At 40.6% G+C, this 18,227-nt stretch overlaps 2 protein-coding genes across 2 annotated transcripts; one reads left to right on the top strand and one right to left on the bottom strand.

The window, feature by feature from the left end:
* Nucleotides 1–941: 941 nt before the first annotated feature.
* Nucleotides 942–10,637, bottom strand: LOC311446053 (uncharacterized protein). Its single transcript, XM_084538785.1, has 6 exons — nt 10,498–10,637; nt 10,282–10,381; nt 8,420–8,586; nt 7,228–7,394; nt 5,041–5,254; nt 942–4,409 (listed from the first exon to the last, which is right to left on the bottom strand). The coding sequence occupies exons 2-4, from the start codon at nt 10,308–10,310 to the stop codon at nt 7,234–7,236; spliced, it is 357 nt and encodes a 118-aa protein (XP_084394911.1). The 5' UTR covers nt 10,311–10,381; nt 10,498–10,637; the 3' UTR covers nt 942–4,409; nt 5,041–5,254; nt 7,228–7,233.
* Nucleotides 10,638–10,744: 107 nt separating this feature from the next.
* Nucleotides 10,745–13,926, top strand: XBP1 (X-box binding protein 1). The gene is made up of 5 exons (XM_084538782.1): nt 10,745–10,994; nt 11,069–11,165; nt 11,246–11,374; nt 11,976–12,139; nt 12,906–13,926. Exons 1-5 carry the CDS (start codon nt 10,801–10,803, stop codon nt 13,093–13,095), a joined length of 774 nt encoding a protein of 257 aa, XP_084394908.1. The 5' UTR covers nt 10,745–10,800; the 3' UTR covers nt 13,096–13,926.
* Nucleotides 13,927–18,227: the final 4,301 nt, after the last annotated feature.

Below are 18,227 nucleotides of genomic sequence, written 5' to 3'. Positions count from 1 at the left end.
TACTGTCCATGTTCCCTACACGTTTTAACACCACCCTCTGCAGAGACCAGGACAACAGCATATTTCATAAGCAAATGAAATTGCTGTACCTCCTAATAAGCATGTAAACAGGAGATACATCATTTTCTGTGTAAATTCACATACATGCCTGCCCACTTTAATCACCAGGTAAAATTGTTATCCTACATCTCTGGAGACATGATTGCACAGCACAAAGTCTCAGGTTTGACTGAAAGCTTTACTCAAATATGCCTGAGTGCCTGATGAGTTTCCATTACTGAAGCAGCATCAACAGTTACCATCTTTTGGTACATGGAAATGTATCTCCAACACCCCTTAAGTCACATCTGCTGCTGCATTTCAGGAAGAGATGCTGAGATGCACTAAAGCTGAGCAACCAGTAGGTGACCTCCTACACTCGAAGAGCTAGAGAAGTTCCTTTGTCCACTGGCAAAACTCACCAGGTATGTATGAAATGTGCCAAAATATCTCCAGAAACATTAGTCTGAATTAAAGATGCCTCTCATACCCTTCATTTTCATGCACTCAAATTTTACTATTGCAGTTATGAACAAAAGGCCAACTGAAATGGGCAAAATGCTTTTAATATTTATCAAAGATATATTTTCATCATTATCATCAATTACTCTAATATAAATTAACAAGCTATTGTCACTTGTCAGCTCAATTAAAAAAAAAAAAAAAAAAAAAAAAACAGAAAACACTGTGGCAGTTTATGTTAAGAAAAAATGTCATCTATCCGTGACTTTCTCTTTCTATTTAAAGTTAAAAATGGGAAACACAATTTTTCTATGTTAACCAGCACTGAAACAATCCAAATTAATCAACAGACTAGCCACAACAGCTTCAATGATTAAAAAATAAATAAAAAGTTAACAAAATTCCCTGCTAATATTTGAAAAATTAAGGTTTCCAATGTCTTGAACAATGTGTATTTATTTAAATCTGTATGAAGTGCAAACATTCTGGTTTAGGAACCCTTCACTCTTTCTGTAGAAGTACAGTTGTCTACCAAAGGGAAAAGATAATAATGAATCAGACCTGCAAAACTGAAATATGTTAAACCATACTAAAAATATCCTTATTTAGTTAACTGCAGCCTTTTCTTTTTGCAAACTATTGTGCAATATACAGCACAAGTTTATATGAGAGTTGCAATGCAGTACAGATATGCATGATATACTGATTCCTTCAGGGCAGGCACAAGAGATTATCTAAGCAAAGAAAGAAAAACGAGTACTAAGAAATAAACTATAATTGTTACTATAAGCTATTTGCTCATGTAAAATCTTCACAAGGACAGAAAGAATCAATAAGAACATCTGGAGCCAAGTTTTCCAAAATTATCTTTGGAAGCAATATCCCTTCATTCTGCAAGAAGTACCTTCAAATACATCCACACAAATGTCTTTCTCTGTATTCTTAAACCTGCCCCCCCCAATTGCTATGCATCAGTTCTACTCAGTTCCAGTTACAACTTCAATGAATCCTAGATTATTGTTAATTTTATGTGTTCATCATGGCATCACTGTAGAAAGCAGACTGCTTAGCATTAGCTGCTTAGCACTAAAGTTAATCAAGCCTTAGGCCATGAGAAACTACACTTGTAACATTGGTGTGAAACTGCATAGCTAAGATCAGAAGAACTAGCTTTGACCAGCAGATAAGGGAAATATGCACAAACTTGAAAAGGCCTCAGGCCAAAGATACCACCAAGGAAACCACAGATGAATGAATTGAGAAGCAAGGAGACCCCAGACAATAATGACTGTCTGGAGAACAGCAGGGCACTGACAGTGCTGCTATAGGGAGGTTACTTCATAAAAACTACATAAAACCAAAGCCAATATGAAATGGGGTCCCTGAGAGGCATCCATCTCGAGCTGTAGAATTGTATGAGACTAATAAACATCTTTCAAAATATTACCTGATTCTTAAGCCATGGGACCCTGGGGTCAGATCAAAAGAATGACGACAGTAAAGTAATTCTGCATTAAATCCTGTATTAATGGGAGCAGTGGTGTAATTTCTTCAACAGTTTTGGTGACCTAGATAGGACCCTGGGCAACCACCATTAGACCCTCTCACCTCCAACTGTCCATTTGCTGGCATCAGGTGAGTTCACTCAGGGCCCTGGGGATGAGGAGTGCTGACTGGTGAGTTTTAAATTTATGTTTTAAATACAGGTTAAATTCTGGGAGCATGCTGAAGTGGGAAATATACCTACCATAGAAAAGGGGACACCTTTAGCCAAAGTACTATGAAATTAGAGGAAAATAGATGAAATTGCAGGTGGACCACAGCATATGGGTTATTACTTTTGCAGGTATCTCTACAGGTATCATCGTACATATACATTACTGAAACGTGTTGTAACCAAAAATCAACTTATATTAGAGGCTATTGTTATTCAACACCCATATAAGTAGCCGGTATGCTAATAAAAACAAAAGGAGACTGTAGAAAAAGAAATACGTAACAGCTTAGCACCTCAACACTAAAGTTGAGGGAGCCTTAAGGCTATAGGAATGTACTTTTAACCTTTTGGTTTTAAATGGAGAAACCAGTAACCCAGAACCAGTTGAAACTAGAATACAAGGGAGTAGGAACAAGACTAACTACAAAGTTTCCTAGCTTTGAGATAAGAGAAAAAGAGAAGTCATAAATACAAATAAAGGCCTGGAGACAGAAAGAGACCTATCAGTAGAAGGTGAACGCCGAGGCCCAGAAATGCTGTTGGATAACACAGATAGCGTGCAAAGGAGATGTGGAGGAGTGAGGACTATAAATCAGAAGGCTATCGGACAATATAGGTCACTCCTTGGAGGCACCCAGCTCAAACTGTCAAGTGTTGTATTAATAAATAATCACTATTATAATAATGAGCTGATTCGACTTGAGGCATTCAATTAGGGTTGAACCAAGTGAAGTCAGAGGTGGTGATAGCATAATTCCTGAAACAGGTAGCTACAGCATAATTGGAACCGTGGTCCAGGTGGCAGCTGCATAATTCCTACAATAGCATGTAGCAGTTCGTTCTCTTTGAAAAAGCATTCAATATAAATAACATACATCACATATTTCTGAAAAACATTTACATACAATCTAAATACTAACTGATGAGCAGCAAAGAGAAAAAGTTAAAGGTTAAATTTAATATGCCTTGAGAAAAAAAAAAAAGAAGCAAACAAGGGCAATTTAGTTGCATCCACCTGCATAAATTCACTTTCCAGTACCAGTAATTCCTAATGAAAAATTGGTTCTTGCTACTGCAATTGTCATAAACAAAGTTTTAAGCAGAATTAGATACATGGAGTATTTCCTGTGCTGTTGCTGTCTATTCAAGCAGAGCTTGGTCTTGGCAAGTACTGCACACCTGAGCAAGTTTGGTCCTGATACAGTAGCTAAATTTGTGTCATTGAGCTGTCTTGTGAAACCTGATGTTTTCCATAGAGCTTTGTATAAATAGTGATTTTTTTACAATAATCAGAAGTTTTTATTCATCTGATTACTTGGAAAAGCAAAGCTACTCACAGTCTTGGTACAAAGCACACTAAAAACCATGAAAAGCTTTCACAACTCCAAACTTATTTGAAGCCTTAGGACTATAAACACTTCTCAATTTAACATCGTGACTAGTGTTTCTGGAGTCAATGTATGGTACAAATTGCTGTTCTTGCAGCCCCTACCTCAAGCAAACCACTATTTAAAGTGAACAATATATAAACAATACAAAATAAATTCAAAGCCTGTAATTAGTGTGCATAATGTGCCAGCTGTTGATACTAATTGTAATGGACAAATCCCACGCTACTAAGTTTAAAGCCAACAAATAGACTTCTGACTTCAAAAAAAAAAAAAAAAAAAAAAAGCAATTAAATTGGGACTGGCTAAAAAGAAAAAATTACTACATTAAAAATTGATTCATTCATGCAAAGGTGAATGAAGCAACTATTTACTCTATTTCAACTTACCTATTAAAGACTCACCTAAGTTACAAACTCTGACAGGAACTTTTAATTAATCACCCAAAAACACTTCATTTTCCACATTCAATTACTAGTATACAATCCATTTAATTAGCATAGAAAGAGCTTCAACTGTCTCAGATCAATTACTTGAGAATCATCATTAAGATCAAGTGCTAACAGAGCAAATGAAGTTACCAGAAAGGAATGATAATAGGCTTGCCCCTCTGTGAGCACCAGAGCATTCAACAAAGTAAAAAGGTACGAGGTAGGAGGCATACAATTCTGATAACGCTCCTCACATTTTGGGTCATGCTGAACTTATGCTGAGACTGAACTCATTCCTAACTTGTTGCTTCCTGATAATTTTTCTCTGCCCCTTTTCATGGTGGCTCTCTTCTGACAGCTGGATACAGGCTTCTGTGTACAAAAAAAAAATAAATAAATAAAAATATAGAATTAGGTGAAGGCACTCAAGCAGAATAATGTATGGAAATCGTTTCAAAACAACAAAACAATAAAGTTGCCAGAACTCTCAGGGACTCTGAAGTTCTAAGAGAATTCCAAAGCCCAGGGAATGAAGCCTAAGAAATAGGAGATGGTATTTCCTTTCAAAAGCTAGCACTGCTCCAAAGAGCTAGGTTTTGCCAGCAGGAAGTAGTCATCAAATTTTCCTAAGCACAGTTGTTTACCTCCCAGAGTATTTCCAAGCAGAGGCTCCAGTTCTGAACCAGGATGTGCAAACAGGAAAATTTACTGGAACAGGAGCTTTTAGGTATGTGAGATTTCAACAGTTGGCTACTTTCCTCAGAGATCTCACTCAGTATGTTAAATATTTACACAGAATCCAGAACGCAGGCTGCCAGTTCACTGGGACAGTAAAACAGCAAGTTTGGTCTCTCTTTTATTGCCTGTTCTGCAACATCACCCCTAAAGATGCACTGAAAGTATCATCTCAATTGAGTATAGTACTTTTATCTTTTTCCTTTTACTTGTAACTACCACCACAAATGCATCATCATGCATCAATACACAGAAGTGGACACACTACCTCTCAAACAACATCACTTCTAAAGAGAACTTGCAGCACAGAACTCTGTCCTTTAGTTTGGCCAAGACCTTAATCACATCTGGAAGTTATGTCAAAATGGGGCATCTTCCAGAACCTCAAAATCCTGCAAAATCAGCACAACTTTCAGGTCTGCATTTTTCTCATCAGCTGTATTGGCAGATCTTTGAAGTGGAACACTGTGCTTAGGACCAAGCTAGAAAAAAAACAAAAAAACAAAAAAAAAAAAACAAAAAAAACATCCAAGGAGCTGAAGTAGAACTACATCATTGAAATAGGTATTACAGTCAAACAAGTCACAGCCAAGCACCAGAGATGCCAATAGTGGAACCTTTATAAAGGAAAAGGGAATCCATGCAATGAGATAGAGACAAGGATGAAGGCATGGTGTTGGAAAGGGATGGGCTCGACATCTCTTAAGCAAGGTAGTTATAAACAGAAGCCAGAACAAAGCACAGACCCAAGACAAGACACTGAACAACCACCTCCCCTAGCCTGTGAGATTCATTCACAGATCAGATAGTTCCCTGATACCCACGACATTCCCTGAACTGAGCCTACTTTCCTTGCCAGCTGGTGCACTGCTGTTTAATTCCCAGTTGAGTCTCTCAGGGACGGGCAGATGACATAAATCTTGCCAAGGGCATCCAGTCACTATGTATAAAACTCTGTTTACATGACCAATGTTTGCAGAGCTTTCCAGTAGTGTTTCATTTTTACAGAACTAGTAGCATAGGGTTGCTGATAAACATTCCTTTCCCTTCACTGCCCTTTCATTTACAGTGTTGTCTATAACTTTTTTCCTTTTAAATTCCCATGAACTTAAAAGGAGAAATTACTCCAGTCTCTGAATAAGCAGGAGAAATTTGTTTCTGTCAGACAAAACACAAATCAGACTAAGAGCTCTTTACCTCAAAATACTGAAATTTCTTTGTAAACAAGTAAGATTTGTCTTTAATAATCAGTATTCTGTGACTGGTGGGTGGGGGTAATCAGCTTTCAGATGAGAGCAGAGATTGGCAGGCTACCTCTATAATGAGACCTCTGTTACTTAATACATATGCCAGTTTTCTGGGAAAAAAAATAAAATACATAGTAAATTGACAAAAAAAAATGTAAACGCTACTTAACTGTATATATTTGTTTAATTCTGGTCTTGCCTAAAACCAGGTAATTGTTTAGTTTTAGAGGAAACTAAAGAAAATGAAGTAAATGGAACTATAATGCAAGTGAAATCCAGTGAACAGAAGAAATATATAGATGCAGGGAACATTCTGACCTCATTATATAGGTCACTTGATCTTAAATTTACTGTTATTACTCCAAAAAGAAACTATATATCATCAGAGCATGTTAAGATAAATCTGCTGCCTTGTATTCTGCAATGGTAAAATAAGGAATTACACAAAAACTAAGAAGCCATGAAGCATGGATGATTTCGCTGACAAAAAAAATCTGTGGTGCAAAAAAAGTTATTACAAGACAGGGTAACAATGGAGAATCATACTTTAAAAAGTTAATCACTTTCTATACATGCATCTATTGTCAGTCTTTCAGAACTTACCTTTTCACCTACCTGTTTTTATAAGGTCCTGTATGAAATTTATGCCTACTGAAAACTTAGAATACAGTACAACCTCTTTGAACATGGGCAATGCTGCTAAACTGCCTAGAGGAGCTGCAAGATGGGCTTCCATGCCTTTGTCTGCTGAGAATTCCAATGAAAATGATTGAAGACCCTCCTTTCCTTGAAAAAAGGCCTTGTAAAAGGTCCAACCTCTAGCCAATCTTCATGAATGTCTGAGTTAACTCAGACTTCTCTTGTCAATCAGAAGCAAAGCTTCAGTATAATGGTGGGAAAAAAATCTATTGGGATGTGGAGATGGAATTCCAGTATCAGGGCACGTGATCTGAATGAACATACACTGTCTATAGTGGCTAAAATACAGCTGTGGGAGAAAATACAGAACTTCAGCATGACATTCCAAAGGCACTAGAAGAAAAGGTGTAACAAGAATCACTCAAGGTACAAATGTGATAGGATCACTCCCTCAACCACAAAAGCAACTTGGGACAAAGTACTGCACTATAATGATGACCAGAGTAAGAATCTCCAGACTATACCTGTGGCTCCCACGCATGCCTAAGATGGAAATGAGGCAGACCTACCATTGTTCATTGTAATTCTGGGTAGTAACGGGTGCCAGTAATGTATGTGGACAGAACATCAGGGTGAAGAAATAGAATGCAAACATCTGAAGTGTTTGTAAGATGCTTGCATGAGGACCAGGGTTTGAAGCTGGACTCAGTCTTTTCCGCACTTTTACGGTGACACACTGGAAGCAATCATAGAAGCCAAGGAGGCAAAGTCTCAATAATAAGTCTTAATTGAGAACGGATGATAGCTGAGCAAAAAATCACCTTTCCGCAGCACTTGCTTGAGACACTGTAAAGAGAAGGCAAAGCCAACCTCACTTCCTACAGAATGCAGACAGGTTGGCAGCTCCACACAGTAAGCAAAGGATACAGATTCTGCATAATTAATCTTAGTATAGCAGTACCACCTTTTTGCCGAGGAACAGATATCTCACTGTTCCTGCTAGGCTTGACAGCCTTTGCTGAAAAGTGCTATACCTTTTATTATCACCTTACCTGTAAATTGTTGTGACCCACTACAAGAATTAAGAGCAGCCCTTCCATTCAAACCCAGAGGAGCTAAAAAAATTCCATGTCTCCAAGAAGCCTGAATTGGTAAGACCAGAAGAAATAGTGTTGCCACTACCCCCAGAAAAACCTGTAATATGGCTGAAGTGAAACATTTCCCCTGCTCCAGCTAACAATTAACTCGGCAGCTATGTTAGTAGAGTTTTTTATATAAAGGTAAGGTGAATTTCCACCTGAAGACTGAAAGAACTAGAATTTTGAGAGATGCACTCTTCCACCCCAATGTGTATTGATGAAATTTAAGAATAAATAAAATGAATACAAAGCATATTACAAACATTATGGGTTTGGAATAACCTCGTTTTAGGCTGCAGAACAGCTCCCCTTCTCATTTATTCAGCTATTGATACAGAGCTGGGAATATGCCAGCTGTTGACATGAGCTTGACTCCCTAAGCCACCTTCCAAATGTTTTAGACATGCATTGGGCAAACAAGCTCTTTCTCAGGCTATTAGTTAAACTATATTTTCTCTATACTCTCCCATTCTCTTTCCCTCCTTTATTCACCCTTTTTTCACATGTAGATAACATTCAACTCATATTTCTTTCTCTGTATCTGATATTACACAAAGGGAAAGCCTCTCCACCTTTGTTAAACAAAATTATTTCCTTTGGTGGGTCAGCCACCTGAACATACCACATAAAAGTGTGTTGGCAGGAACTAATGTTGTTTCTGGCAGGACAGCCAACAGTATCCTCACTGGTACATCCTTTAGCTGGTGGTGCTGAACTAAAAGGCAGGGTAAGAAGCTTTCTTGAATAACTTGAGTACTGTCATGTGGATCACAGGCTTGAATCCAATGACTGAAAAAACAGAAATATGAAAAAAGGAACGTGTAAACAGCAAGTTTGAAAAAAGAATGGCAAAAATCAGGATTAAACTTGAAGTCCTTTAATTAAAGCTTTCTGAAAGGGTGCCTCAGTTCAAGACAAGCTTTATTTAACTTTTTCGCTTCCACTTTTTACCCAGTAGCTTACCATATAGTTAATAAAAGATTCTATGTATCCTAAGGCAGTAACATAATATTTATAAGCCTAAACATATTCTCAGTAACTATACCACTGCTAGCCTTAGCAATGCTACTACAATTACTCAACAAGACAAGACCAGAAGGTCTCAGGGCTTTCCTTTGCCAGCTGCTACCACTAACACCAAGCATGTTAATGGATACCATTATTATATTCAGTAAAAGTGGAAACCACCAATGCCAATGGCAGCTTCCAGTTCTGTCACTGTTCCAGCCTGGTCACATACCACTGTTACATGGCTCTTATACCCCCAGCAGCACATGTGCTTGTGAAGTTTACTCATGATCATAACTGTTGGTTGTAGAAGGAAAACGATGCTTTTACTCTGGTTCTTTTTAAAATTAGAAAAATTAAGTCACATACAGATACAAAATTAGGGTTTTTCTTCAGCCATAATGCTAAGAAATATGGGTATCTATATGATAAATCACATCATGGCCAGTTTTAGAAGTATAGCTACAAATATCAGAAAGCAGCAGAAGCAGGGGCAGCCTGTCTGCTGTAAGTGTTCAACATTTTTATTTGCTGTAAAAATGTGCAACTTATTTGACACAAATGTCTCGTATTAGAAAAATATATTAATATTGGTCTGTATTTCATTAGAAAACAGTAAAACTTTTAATTTTGAATATAATTAGAGAATAAATATGATTACAAACCCCAAAGAGACATACAAAGGAGAAGCAGTTAAACTATAGGTATCTGAGGGGCCAAGCAGGACCAGAACAAATTTTTTTGCACTCAGAATAAAAGGTTTATCAAAAGTCGCCACAATTTTCACAAAAGCGTCACAGTAGAAACATGAACTATTAGACTTAGCTAAATGCCATGCTGCAGTGAGTAAGAACAAACAAAAACTTGCAAATGCAGAGTTTGTTCTTTGTTATCGTGAAAGCCTGGCAGTACTCCAATACTGGAATAATTCCAGACAAGCACACCAGTTGTGCAGTGCCTTTGAACTTTTAAAGCTAATGTTTTTCCTTTAATGTTTAACATCTTATCTATTTTAAACTCGCTGTGTGAGTGGATTTCAGAAATAAACTCAAGGAACCAAAATTTTAACATTTCACAACCACTTGGGTAACAGGCAACTAACTGCCCGTGAGCAAATCCCGGGAAGCTTAGGGCACTGAGGTATGGCTGATATTTCAAAACAGAGTGCCCTAGGAAACTGCCTATTATTGCTTGCACATTGCCGAACAGCTGAATTTGTACATGCATGACATTGCAAGGCTTTCTAGCTGCAAAACGCGTAGTTGTCTGGGTCTGAAACAGCTCGGATTTAACATCAACCCATTACATTTTGTCAACGTTCTCCATTAGATAATATGAAAAGGGTACTTTTCACTTATCACATCATATTGCTACTGCTTATAAACACATTCAATTCAAAATAGAACACCTGGAGCACTGCTGCAGGCTCCCTAGCAGCTTCTTCTTGTCTGTCACAAACCTCTTCTGTTTTCATACCCTTTGCACAGCATCCAGCATAGGTCCATTCCCAGCAGTTGCGTTCCCACAAATGCTGGCCCTTTCCCTGCTTTCTGTTGAGATTTGGGACAGATGGTACCTGGGATGTCAGAAATGCAAGTTTTACTGTGCTGCCGCTTTGCCCCTACTCGGTCCCTGTGCCCCTGACGCTGCTCAGGCTGAGCGCCCCCCACACCCGCTGCGCCGCAACCAGACCCAGCAGCTGGCGCCTGCGAGGGCCCCACGCGGGCCCGGCCGCGAGGATCCCCCCGGGCCCCCCGCTTCGGGCCCCCCGCTTCCGGCGCCCCGCGGCCTCGCCCCTCCGCCGCTCGCCGGCCGCCCCCGCGTCTGATGCAATCACCGCCCGGCCTTGCCTCCAGCCGCGGGCGGCCCCGGGCCTGTCGTCACGCCGCCCCGGCCAATGAGGGAGAGCCACGACGGCAGAAAGCCGGGCGGGGCGGCGGCGCCCGCAGAGCGCCGTGCGCGCGCCGGGCCCGGGCCGTTCTCTCCGCGCCGGCCATGGCAGCGCTCCCCGGGGCCGCGGCCCCGCGCCTGCTCCTCATCCCCGGCGAGGCGGCCGAGCCCGCCGCCGGCCGGCGCCTTTCCGTCGTCCTGCCGGCAGGAGCGGCCCCGAGCCCCCCGGGGGCTCCGCAGCCGGCCCGCAAGCGGCAGCGGCTCACCCATCTGAGCCCTGAGGAGAAGGCGCTGCGCAGGTGAGTGGGGGGCCGGCGGCGCGGCGCGGCGCGGCGGGGCGGCCGCTGGTGCTGACGGCCGCGGTGCCCCGCAGGAAGCTGAAAAACCGCGTGGCGGCCCAGAGCGCCCGGGACAGGAAGAAAGCGCGGATGACGGAGCTGGAGCAGCAGGTGGTGGAGCTGGAGGAGGAGGTAAGGAGCTCGGCGGCCCCGCGGGAGGGTGGCTGCGGCGGCACCTGCTGCGACCCCCCTGCCTGCGCGGCTCTCTGCAGAACCAGAAGCTGCTGCTGGAGAACCAGCTCCTGCGGGAGAAGACGTGCAGCCTTTCCCTGGAGAACCAGGAGCTCCGCTGCCGCCTGGGTTTGGATGTTCTGAAAACAGAGAAAGAAAGCGAGTCCAAGGTGAGCACTGCGGTGTTCTTGGTGGCAGCCTTGTGCTGTTTCTTGGCAGAGCCTGTTAAGAGTCGCTGTGCTCTAGGAGGCAACTGTGCGGTAATGCCAGGGAGCAATAATCCCAGTGTTGAGAGTCTCCAGGCTGAAACAGGTATGCTCTGAAGAGAGCATGCTTTGTGTGCCAGAAATACTCTTGTCTTCCGAGAGGAGGCTTTCCCACAGATTGAGTAGTTGTCGAGTCTTAAGCGAGCACCATTGGTAGTGTGGGAGATACTGAGCTCATTAGTCCCAAGCTGTTTTATGTCACCTGCATTTCTATACTACGCTGTGGAAGCGAAATAAGAATTCTTAGTCATGTGTGGCTGTCTCAGAAGAACAGGGGAGATAGTGAGAGGCTGAGCTCTCTATTAAAAGTGGTGAACAAGGTGGATTTGCAGAGGTATAGAAGTTTGTGTCACTTTTGCAAGAGGCCTCATCGCTTCAGGCTGCTACTGTATAAGCAAGGAGAGACTAATGGGGGAAGCCTTTGCAGAGAGAGAATGGTCTTCAGGATGCTGTATTGTCTGCCAGAACATATGTGATGACTGACAAAGCTTTTTCTTTGGTCCAGGTCGTGATGGAATCACAAGTGGATGAGATCGGGTTGGTGACCGGGTCCGCTGAGTCCGCAGCACTCAGACTACGTGTTCCTCTGCAGCAGGTGCAGGCCCAGCAGTCACCATTTCTGACAAATTCCACATGGATTCTGATGGCAGTGACTCTTCAGATTCTGAGGTAAGCATGGGCTTCTGTCCTAAATGCCCATGAAATTCAGAACCACTGTGGATTTAAGACTCAGTTGAGAACTTCTTGATGTAGAGTTTCTTGATGACTTTCCACAGTTAGCTTGTTTTTTAAGCTTTGGAATATTATACCTGGGGCTCAAGACAGCTAGGGATCCTGTGAGTACAAGACAAGCTAATGCAACTTGAACAAGTCTGGCTTTTGTAATGTGAGATAATATTGCACAGAATAGCCTCTTAGTTCTTACAGCAAAGCATGCAAATACAAACTGCATACTGTGCTTTTACTGTTGCTGAAAACATAATTATTTTCTTTATGTCTGATATTTAACAAGGTTGTTGGAACTTAAAGACTGTCCAATGTGAATCTCTTTTAGAAACTTAAAGACAGGAAGGTTACACAGCTTTTAGTCACGGGCATATCTGCCTGCATCTGGTTCTGGTACTTGCTCTGTGGACTTGGCGGATTCTATGGTGTTTTTATACAATAGGTCCAAGATTTTGAGGAGCTTCTAGTAGAGATTGACCATCTAATCCAGAGTTTGACAAATCTCTAGTACCCTTACAAGAGAACTAATGGACAGAAGTTCTGAACAATAAGTAATTTTCTGTTCTGATAAGTGGTGTGCTTGGTAAAACTCCTAATTCTGTGATGTTAGCATATTTTAACTTCCAGGTGAGGGTGAACTGATGCTGCAACAGATGTTTTCCTGTAATAGTTGTAGGCTGTCTTTCTAAACCAGTGTTTTATTCTGCAGTCTGATCTCCTGTTGGGCTTTCTGGACAGTCTGGACCCAGAGATGTTTCTCAAATGTGCTGATTCAGAATCAGCATGCCTGGAAAAGCTGGAGGAAGAGATCTGTGGAGAAACAAATTCCATACCGACCCCCCCCTCTCCCTCTTTGGGGTCCCCATCAGCTAAGCTGGAGGCCATTAATGAACTCATAAGGTTTGATCATGTATACACAAAGCCCTTAATATTGGAGATTCCTGTTAAAATGAGCAACCAAACCAATATGCTAGTGAAAATTGAGGAAGTATCTCTCTCTCCATCTGAAGACAAAGCTTTTGCTGAGATCCCAATGTCTGTGAAAGAGGAACCCGTAGACAGCTTCATGCCAGAACTGGGCATCTCTCATCTGCTTCCCTCTCCTTGTAGCCTTGCAGCCTCAAGCAATCTGTTGGATGCTGGTAGTGACTCAGGATATGAAGGATCCCTGTCACCTTTCAGTGACATGTCCTCTCCACTTGATACTGACCATGCCTGGGAGGATAGCTTTGCAAATGAACTATTTCCCCAGCTGATCAGTGTCTAACTCAGTGTTAACTCTCCCTGATTAACTATTTTGGCAGGGTAACAGGATATGCCCTTTGAGGGGCATGTGTGGGAAATCAAGTGTATACAGAAAAATTATCATTTCTACCTAAGAATGCTGGTAGGTGGGGTGATAGCCAATGTATTTCTACTCGTATGAAGAAAAAAAAAACTAGGGTGTTGCCCCTGTGTCTGTTGACCCCCTCACCCAGTGTTGGCTTATGAGAGAAGTTGTTTTCTCAGTAACTTGGCAATTTGGCTGAACCTGAAAATCAAAATATTCATTTTCTTTAATGCTGAAAGCTTTAATGGTCTCTTCATGTATAGACAGCTGGGTTAAAACTAGAGTCTGTACATCTTATGGACTTACTGTGTAAATGCTTGTTTTCCATTTGCTATGTAGAGTTGCTTTCTCCATTTTAATATTTAACTGTATTGGTGCAATTAAAGTGCAATGCAGCTCACTTCTTGTCTTGTATCTCAATGGGGAGGGGAGAGTGTCTGTACCTGCTGAAGTCTGAAACTCTACAGAAATTTCTGGAAGTTAGACCTTTCAGTGGCTGGTCTTCTGCTGCCTTGATGCACCTACTGATCCAGTGGTACTACTGTGGTGCATGTAGCTGAGTGCTTTAGCAGCCTTTGTCATGTCTTGGAGCACGTGATGTTGCAAGCTGTTCAGTATAGATAGGTTTGTAGGGTGGCCAGAGATGCTATACAGCAAAATCTGCAGCCATAATAGGGAATGCAAGTGGCAGTAGCTTGATGTCTGAATAAAACTAATTCCTTCCTCTTGGTAACTTTTGTTGTACAGAATACTCTAGGCTGAGTGAAGGTCAGTGCTTTTCAAGTCACATGTTTAGTACTCATGAAGTAGCGAGACAAGGTAAAAAAGGTATAGATTCTGCATTACCACAGGAATTCCTGAAACAAAAATCAACTTTGTAGGAGCTAATTTCACATATAACAGTATGACTACGTAGTTTTTGTTGTTCTCAGCCACTTGTTGCAATGGCACAGTATAGAAAAAAAAACTTGAATTGGAGTGATAGGGAAGAAACTGTGATGTTGTATCCCAAGTAAGAGCTGTTCCAGGTGTTTGTACAACTGTTCTTGTTTTCAGTTCTGTTGCATGTCTTGCATTCTATTTGGACAGAAATAGCTTATGGGAGGTAAGCAGGAGCATTGGGTTACTAATGTTTAAGGCGACAGGACTTTGTTTTACAAACTTAAGTAACTTACTTTTTAATAAAATACCCTGTCTGAATACTGGATAGTAGTAAAAAGTAACTGCAAAACAAACTTGGATTTAAAAAATAAATTTGTGGTAGTCTGAAAACAGCTTATTATACTTTCACACTGGAAAATGGGGTGACTGCAAGAGGACCCTTAGTACATAATGCATGTTGCAAATCTGAAAAGCAAGCAGTTAAATGAGGATGACAAAAGTAATACAAAATTAATATGAAGTTCCAATAATGCTAATTAATATATTCCAAAAAAAAAAGGCAAAAAGAATTAAAAAATAATATTTTGGACAAGCAAGGAAAAAGTTTCTCACCTCTTTAAAACTCAGCTCTAAGGTTTCTAGCCGAGAAGTCCAAAACAGTTCATAGTGTAAGTATACAGTACTTGAAATAATGCCTGGAAAAGGACTGAGATTTTCACATACCTTCCTCAGGGCTATAGAAAGGTTGAGGTTAGCACACCAGAGATGTGCAGCCCATCCCACTGGTTTGTGGCTATATATCCTGTTTTCAGACATCTGGCCTTTAAAGGGTAGCACATTAAAGACTAAGCATAGTGATGACATAGCAGTATTTCTGTTCAGTGCTGCATTACTTTCAGGCAATGTGTGTGTTCTTGTGAGTTTGTTGTCTGAGACATCTAATGTAGACTTAGTATTGATTATTCCTGTATGAGGTTTTCATTATTTTTTTTTTTTCCTAGGAGTTGATCCCAAATGTAGATTGAAGTGTTTTGTTTTGTTTTTTGATAAGACACTATTTTCCTTAAGATACCCAGGTTATTACTGATTTTTCTCATTCTGGTTTCACTCATGATTCTTACCACTTGAACTGCTTTTTCTGTGCACCTGGAGAGGATGTTGTAGCTATAATAAGCACTTAAACTGATAGCCATTTTAATAGCTACTGAAAGTAAGGCCTTTGCTTCCCCCTCCTAACCCCCCCCCCCAAAAAAAAAAAAAAAAAAGCTAGTGGTACTAGAAAGCTCAGTACTGATACCTTTGAGATTTTTAAATTGATTTGATTTATTAAACTGGTGATTTGAACCAGCATTTTTGAGCATAGTTTGGCTGCACGGATATGCTTTTTAGGTTTCCTGTAAACTTCAGAGCCTGTCCTAGGGCAGCCCAGTGTCTTTGAAGCAAAGGCTGCTACCACAGCAGAGGAAGGAAGCAGTGATGGTGTAAATGTTTTTTGTTTTTTTTTTTTTTCCCCACCTTAATTGAAGCAGCTGCTAATCATCACTTTGAACAAGAATACTGCAATTCTCAGACTCATCCTTGTGCAACTACAGATAGAATTAGACAAAGGGATTAAGAGTGGCTGGGGTGAATTATATGGAGTAGAAAGCTACCTGCATCTGCTACGCTACAGTGGAAGTTATTCTTGTATTTGGTTACTGCCCTAGCAGGCAGGAAAAGCACTTAAACTCTATAGCCTGAAACACTGTGATGAAGGCACTGGAACACTTCACCTGTGCTGTATCTCTTTCCCTCTCATCTGTCCTGCAACAGGGCACTCAGAAAGGTTTTTAATGTGTCATTTTGCCACCACTCAGCCTTCTAAAACTGCATGCATGACATAGCACTTCTACCCAACAATCTATCATAGGTGCCTATAACCACTGTCCTGGTCTGTTTCTGGAGTTAGACCTGTGTTGTTCAGCCAGTGAAGCACTATGTGTGAGCATGGATGGGATGAACTGTAAAGGGAGTTCAAAATGAACGTTCAAAAGGGAGTTCAAAATGAATGAAGGGTGATAGTCTTCAACATGCACTTTTGAAAAGTGCTTCAACTTGGTTACTCTGCAATGTTCCAGGTGTGATTTACCAAGTAAAACAGCAGTAACACTGCTACCCAGTGACATGGATACATACTGCCCATTTTCACTGGTGTATCATTTAACTTACCTCAAAGATGAAAACATGTTATGGCTTGAAGAGCAACATTAAGATCTAAGAAAATGTGAAGTTCTCTATGGTCACATTATCATGATATTTGGAAATGGACTCTGTTTAGGATGTTTCCACCCAAACCTTGTTAAACACAGCACACAGAAGAGTTTGATGAAGTATTTGTATCCTTCTGGTGCTTTTTTTTTTTTTTTTAATATCTGCAGCTATAAAAGCTGCAGATATCTCATGGCATACTTTATCAAGACTTAATGGCAGCGTAGGTTCTAATACAAGCTGCTAATATTTAGGGAGAGTGATCTCAATAATAGCACACAAATATTTCTTGTTGGGCATTTGGGAGCCAAATAGAATTCAGAAGTCCTACTCGCGTTCATACTTTTTACTAGACTGAAGTCTTAAGTAATACCAGGGCACCATGGGATTTTTATATAGTACATCAACAGCCACAGATAAAAGTGAGAGAATTTAAATTGGTAGCAGAGGGTCTTCATTTGAGATCTGACAGTAGATGAGAGAGAAGTTAAAAGTAAACCCAAGCTAAGCTGGGGCAGGAGAGGTAAGAGTAATACGTGTGTCATGGGACAGACTTCATCTTTGCAGTATGCTTCTTTAACATGCCTACTTTCTGCTCTAAGCTGTTTTGTAGTGTCTACCTGCATCACAGCAAGTGTGGATCTAGGCCTAGCAGTTCACGCGTATGTTGTTACATGCACAGTTGATTAAATATACGATCTGCAATAGAAACCACACATCTGCCATGGCTCATTGATACAAGACACAAGCTCTGGAACAAATACAAGTTCAGTTCCAAATCCATGCCAAGTATATTATTTCCATCTTCACAGGGCTGGCCCCATAACTGTGATACAACTCCAGTCTACAATTTCACAGCCACATCCACAGGGAAACTGATGCAACTAGGCAAGCTCTACGCAATCTTAAATGTGTTTGGTTTTAAACTACTTTTTTTGCCTCCTACTCTGCACTGGAGAATTATTTAAGCCTTGACTATATCCATTGAATTGACTAATTTAAATTCAATTGAAATTCAATTCATACACTTTAAATCACTCATTATTTGACACAGCTTGGAAAACTCTGGTTGTTTTGAGTAAAACTGACATGCTAGTTTTCTCATTTTGAAAGCAAAGGTAATACTGGTCTAATCAAGCAACTTGGTCATTCAAACTGCTTGAAAAATTATTAAATAGACATTAAGAGCGGTGTTGCCTACCAATAAAGTAATTATAAAAATACTCCACACTCCAACATTTCTTGATTTTATACAGAAATAACCAAGCTAGGCACTCTGAAGTAAAATAAAAAATCTGAAAATACAAGCAATAGCAACACCTTTTACCAAAGGTAACCCTTTGTTTTGTCAGACATGTTTGGATCATGACAGATTCACTGCCCTTTTCTGACAGCTTCAGGTTTATTCTGCCATGCAGAACACGGTGGAGGAAAAAAAGTTACATGCCTATTGCAACATGATTAAACTAAAAATCTTTTTAGTCCAAAATATGATCTTACCTTCCAAGTAAAGGATGGACATACATTCACAAGTTTTGTTTTCACTTCCATTAAGAATGAAGCACAGCCATC

This window comes from Aythya ferina, assembly GCF_964211825.1.
Source record: "Aythya ferina genome assembly, chromosome: 17".
NCBI classification, from domain to species: Eukaryota; Metazoa; Chordata; class Aves; order Anseriformes; family Anatidae; genus Aythya; species Aythya ferina.
Note: the sequence above shows the minus strand (reverse complement) of the source record. Positions and strands in the feature narration are given on the sequence as shown.